General features: G+C 41.3%; 1 protein-coding gene across 1 annotated transcript in view; it reads right to left on the bottom strand.

Moving 5' to 3' along the window:
* LOC109823674 (aldehyde dehydrogenase family 3 member H1-like) overlaps window positions 231–6372 on the bottom strand; it is a 17783-nt gene continuing 11641 nt past the window's right edge. Inside the window, exon 10 of the mRNA XM_020390003.1 lies at window positions 231–656. Coding sequence (XP_020245592.1) covers window positions 420–656 — 237 coding nt within the window. The 3' untranslated portion in view covers window positions 231–419. The remainder of the gene's footprint in view (window positions 657–6372) is intronic.

The raw sequence follows: 6372 nt of genomic DNA, 5'->3' as shown, positions 1-6372 counted from the left end.
TTCATACTTTATATAACTACCCCTCTAGTTTTGTTGTTACGGATAGACCCCATGACTTCCTTTTTTTCCCCCCTACTCTTCTACCCTTAGGGGGTCCGCCTGTCAAGAAGAAACAACGTTCTTTTCCTTTAAGGACAAAAGAATCGAGAAAATTTCACTCAGGAGGCCTATCTACAAGAATAGTGGGGCAGTAATTACAAAATACTACAGGTTGTCTAGTCCATCCGCAATTAACCCTACTTTATATGTACATATTTATTGCATTCAAGAGACGAGTATACAACGCGTATTTAAATAAATTATTCATCAACATCACAACATCACAACATCACATAAAAAGTAAAGTCAATACTCAAAGATGGATACGTCCCATTATACAAAGCGTATATTGTTTATTTTTCTTAAAAAGCCTTGAGCAATCAAGATTTGTGCCAAACTAGAGCCAGAATGAGGCCTATGATATCGAAATTGAGCAGCGCGCGTAGAATTCTTTGTTTTCTGGCAGTATATGGGGGATATCTTGCACTAACTTCACCATAAAAGTTGCGGGAGAGTACGGCTTTCTTGTGGCTAAATGCATCGAAAGAAAACTGCCCGTGATATGCACCAATTCCACTCTCTCCGACCCCACCAAATGGCAAGTTTTTGTTCGCAAGCTGCATTGCGTATGTTGTTAGGATACAAAATTATAACCTCTCTACTTTCACCACAACTTCAAAGTTTCTGATGCAATGGAAGAACATTCAACATGGTATACGAGCACCCTAATTCCAAATCTCAATGGTCACAGATTTAAAACAAATTAAAAAAGATATTGTTATGTAATACAGGTTTCGGCCCATGATAAAGACACTCACTCTGCAGAGGGTATGTTAGTGTTAGGATATGTGGGGCCTAACTATCCGACTTGCCCTATACCTTATCTTTGAAGATGAAACATGAGAAATTGGAGGAACAGGAACGACGGCGATGAAGGTCAAGAAAAACGACGAAGGAACCAGCTTGGAGGCTTTACGGTCGACCGCGAGTGGCGCGACGGTCGACCGCGAACGCACGGGTCCATGAAAAAGTCTTTGGACTTTTTGCAGTCGATCGCGACATCATGTGCAGTCGACCGCGCCAAACCCTGTAATCAGATTTGGTCTCGGATTTTTTGCAGTCGCCCGCGTCTGTATCTGCGGTCGACCGCGAGTCGGTTTTTTGGGTCTGGGCTCGTTTTTTGCTGAACTGTTTTAGAATCCTGTTTGTATTAACCTTTGTGTTATTAAAAGAGAGATTAGGGCAACTTGTAAAATTGACGAAAATAGTAAAAAAAATTCTTGCGGTGGCCATAGAGGTAGATGTAGCTTCTCACATCGAGAAGTGAACCACATAAATCTTGTGTGTTTTGTGTGATTGTTCTCTCTTTTCTCTCTCATCTTTATTTCCAAATCGCATCAGGGGTTAGATAAATCCCTATCAATTGGTATCAGAACGATCAGGTTCGGCGCAGGCGATTGAGGTCAGAGACATGGGATCTGAGAAGGAGACGTCCAAGATCGAGAAATTTGATGGGACAAACTTCAGGTTCTAGAAGATGCAGATGGAAGACTACCTCTATCAGAATGATCTATATCTTCCATTTAGAGAGAAACCGACGGATATGAAGGATGAAGAGTGGAAGCTATTAGATCAGAAGGCCCTTGGAGCAATCAGGTTGATCATGTTCAAATCTGTAGCTTTCAACATCAAGAATCAGAATTCGACGACGGATCTCATGACTGTGCTATCTAGTATGTATGAACAACCCTCCGCGGCGAATAAGGTACATCTCATAAAGAAGCTGTTTAATTTGAGGATGTCTGAGAGCCAAAAATTCAAGGAACACCTGAATGAGTTTAATGAGATTACGGATCAACTAAACTCCGTCAATATTAAATTTGATGATGAAATTCAAGCTCTGTTAATATTTGGTCAGTTGCCTAATAGTTGGAAGGGCACCGTTATTTTGATTAGCGGGTCATGTGAAAAATCAAAACTGAAGTTTTTAGAAGTTGTGGACATGATTATGATCGAGGAGATAAGAAGACAAGAAGAAGAGTTTCTAATTCAGGGTCGGCATTGAATTTTGAGAGTAGAGGCAGAAATAGAAACAGAAATAGAGGGAATAGCCGTGGTAGATCTAATTCGAGGCAAGAAAGACAAGGAGAACAAGACTGAAACGAACGTCGTCTCAGGATAATCAGATGATGCCCTTATTTGCTCGTTGGAGAGCAAGACAGAATCATGGGTGCTGCATTCAGGAGCTTCGTTTCATGCTACCTAAAATAGAGTAGGGAACCCAAGAAAGACAAGGAGAACAAGACTGAAACGAACGTCGTCTCAGGATAATCAGATGATGCCCTTATTTGCTCGTTGGAGAGCAAGACAGAATCATGGGTGCTGCATTCAGGAGCTTCGTTTCATGCTACCTAAAATAGAGATTTATTTGAGAACTATGTTTCAGGAAACTTAGAAAAAGTCTATCTTGACGATGATCAACTGTGTGATATAGTTGGAAAAGGAGCGGTGCAAATTGAACTCAATGGGTCTATATGGAAACTGAATGATGTGAGACATGTTCCTAGCTTAAGGAAGAATCTGATTTCCATAGGACAGTTGGCAAAGGAGGGATATACATCAACCTTCGCATGTGATACGTGGAAGGTTACCAAGGGGTCTATAATTGTTGCCCGTGGTACGAAGAGTGGATCTCTCTACATAACGACAAATGCATGTAGATCCATTGCAGTGGTTGAAAGTAAAGAAGATCCAAATTTGTGGCACCAGAGGCTTGGTCACATGAGTAGCAAAGGCTTGAAGGTTATGCAGTCGAATGGAAAGTTACCAGGTTTGAGGTCTGCTGATTTTGACTTATGTGAAAGTTGCATCTTCGGGAAACAAAAGAGAATAAGTTTTAAAAGAGTTAGCAAAACACCGAAGGAAGAGAAGCTTAAGCTAGTTCACACAGATGTTTGGGGTCCAGCATCAGTACAGTCCACTGGTGGAAAGTTATACTTTGTGACTTTCATAGATGATCACTCGATGAAGACTTGGGTCTATTTCATGAAACACAAATCAGAAGTGTTTGAAGTCTTCAAGAGATGGAAGGCTATGGTAGAAAACGAAACAGGGTTGAAGGTCAAGAAATTACGATCAGATAATGGAGGCGAATATGAAGATTCGGAGTTTAAGAAAGTTTGCTATGAGAGTGGCATCAGATTGGAGAGAACAGTGCCAGGTACACCTCAGCAGAACGGCATAGCAAAATAAATGAACAGAACATTGACTAAAAGAGCTAGAAGCATGCAACTTCAAGCAGGACTCCCAAAGCAATTCTGGACAGAAGCAGTCAACACAGCTGCCTACCTGATCAACCGGGGACCATCAGTGCCTTTGGAGCACAAAATACCTGAAGAAGTGTGGAGCGGGAAGAAGGTAAACCTTTCTCACCTAAAAGTTTTTGGTTGTGTTGCATATGTTCATTTGAGTGATCATGTTAGAAACAAACTTGACTCTTAAGTCTTTGAAATGTTATTTTATTGGCTATGGTGGTGATGAGTTTGGCTATAAGTTCTGGGATGAACAGAACAAGAAAGTCATTAGAAACAGGGATGTTGTATTCAAATGAAGCAATCCTATACAAAGACCGTGATGCTGTTAAGTCCACAAGCTTAGTGCAGTCATAACCTACATACTTTGAGCCAAATGATGTTCCAGTCTTCCAGAAGGAAACAACTTTGAAGCTAGTTCTGATGAGACCGCAGGAGAAGAGGCTGAAGTAGAGATGAAACTACTTCAGAGGAGGTAGATGCAGAGGTTGGTTCACCAGTTAGAGAGTTGAGACGGTCAGCAAGAGTTCCAAAGCCAAATCTGAAGTATCCATCACTACAACCCAGAGCTCATTTGAACTACTTATTATTGAGTGACGGTGGAGAGACAGAAAGCTATGATGAAGCATGTCGAGTGGATTATGCAAGCAAGTGGGAGTTTGCTATGAAAGATGAGATAAAGTCCCTGAACTCTAACAAGACTTGGGAACTTGCGAAGTTACCAGTGGGAAAGAAAGCTTTGAGTAACAAATGGGTGTACAGAATCAAGAAGGAACATGATGGTTCCAAGAGATACAAGGTAAGGTTGGTGGTCAAATGATTTCAAGAGAAAGAAGGAGTTGACTACATAGAAATCTTCTCTCCTGTAGCCAAGGTTATCGATAGCGGATAGCGTCGCGTAGCGGTAAGACATCGCTAAGTCTATTTCGGGCTATTGCGGTAAAATAACGGTAAAAAGCGCAAAGTCAAATAGCGGTCTAATTTACGGTAAAAAGCGCAAAGTCAAATAGCGGTCTAATTTAGATATGTATAAATACTAAAAAAGAAAAATTAAAGAAAAATCTAAGCAAAGTCAAATAGCGGTCTAATTTAGATATGTATAAATACTAAAAAAGAAAAATTAAAGAAAAATCTAAAAAATCTAAAAATACATATTGGATGATTTAAAGAGATCCTAAACATGAAATAAATATGTAACCATCACGTAATACCGAAGATGACTGAAAGAGTCAAAAAGTCGTCGTCTTTGAGAAGAATAGCTTAGCGATGACAGGACTGCCCTAAGAGGAGCTCACGGTGAAGGAGGTGAGAGGAAGTATCAAGATAGGTGTCAGAGGCTATGAGAGGTGGCGGGAGTATGCTGAAAATCACAGGAGATGGTGGAATACAATGGTCAAGGGTTAGGGTTTAATTTTTAAAAAATTAAGCCTCAAACCGCTTTTAAATAGCAGTCAAAAAACAAAATTCGAATGCAATCGCTCACTATTTACCGTTATGACACACTATTAACCGCTTTTGTGAACAGACATATTCCGCAATATGTCACCGCTATTACGCGATAGTGTAGTAGGCGATAGCGTCAGGAAAGGACCGCTAATGCTATTAGCGTCGTTATTACGGGGTTATTTACAGCTATTTATAACAGTGCATGTAGTCAAAGTGACTACCATCAGATCGGTTCTGAGTATTGTTGCAGCTGAAGATCTACATTTCGAGCAGTTAAATGTGAAGACAGCATTCCTCCACGGTGACCTAGAGGAAGAAATATACATGCAGCAACAAGAAAGGTTCACTCAGAAAGGAAAAGAAAGGATGGTCTGCAAATTAAAAAAAGAGCTGGTATGGTCTGAAACAAGCTTCAAAACAATGGTACAAAAAGTTTGATGGATTCATGCATAGGAACGGATACTTCAGGTGCAATGCAGATCATTGTTGTTTCTTCAAGAAACTTGACATCAGCTACATGCTAGTGGCCGGTTCAGACTTGGGTGAGATCAAGAAGCTGAAGAAGCAGTTGTTGAGTGAGTTTGACATGAAAGACTTAGGCGCAGCAAAGCAGATATTGGGGATGAATATTAGCAGAGACAAGCTCTTGGGCACATTATGGTTATCTCTGGCCGATTACATTAGGCGGGTGCTTGAGAGGTTGGAATGAGCGGTGCTAAGGCCGTTAGCACACCTTTAGCTAGTCATTTTAGGTTGACTAAGGAGCAGTGTCCAGTGACTGATGAGGAGAAAAATTACATTATGAAGTTTCCATATTCGTCAGCCATTGGAAGCCTTATATACGCCATGGTGTGCAAGAGACCTGACATTGCCCATGCAGTGGGAGCTGTGAGCAGATTCATGTCAGATCCAGTAAAGCAACACTAGGAAGCAGTAAAATGGATTCTAAGGTACCTGCGAGGTACAATAGAAAATTGTTTATGCTTCAAGAGAGGCAAATTGGTTCTGCAGGAGTGCAGGTTTTGTTGATGCAGACTATGCTGGTGAGATAGATCAGAGGAGGAGCACTACGGGATATGTGTTCACTTTGGGTTTTACAGACATCAGTTGGCTTCCTCAATTGTAGAAGATCGTTGCTTTGTCGACTACAAAAGCAGAATATGTTGCTGTGACAGAGGCTAGCAAAGAGCTCATATGGTGTAGGGTGTAAAGTTTGATTTCCCGAAATGGGGATCTTGTTTGTATTGATAAGAATAGTTTATTACAAACTAATGAATCAAAGTTACAACAGAAACGGAGGGAATACCCTCCTTTAACGTGGAATCTTTGGCAGCGATAGAATGCCTCCCTCGGTTCTCGCACCGAGTTTGCTTTCCTTAGACGATCCGAACGAAGTTGCAGGCGAGCTTCAGTACGCAGTAGAAGCTCGTGTTGACCGAGTTTCGACTTCCCGAGCTTAGTGGCGATCAAGACCGAAAGCTGGAAGAAGGTGCTATAGCGCAAGAGCAATGCAAAGAGCGGGTCGCCAGTCAGCTGAGAAGTGAGCCAATCAGCTGAAGAGCGAACCAACCAACAG

This window comes from Asparagus officinalis, chromosome 9 (assembly GCF_001876935.1).
Source record: "Asparagus officinalis chromosome 9, Aspof.V1, whole genome shotgun sequence".
Taxonomy (NCBI): domain Eukaryota; kingdom Viridiplantae; phylum Streptophyta; class Magnoliopsida; order Asparagales; family Asparagaceae; genus Asparagus; species Asparagus officinalis.
The sequence above is the reverse complement of the archived record's forward strand: the minus strand, read 5'-3'. Positions and strand labels throughout refer to the sequence as shown.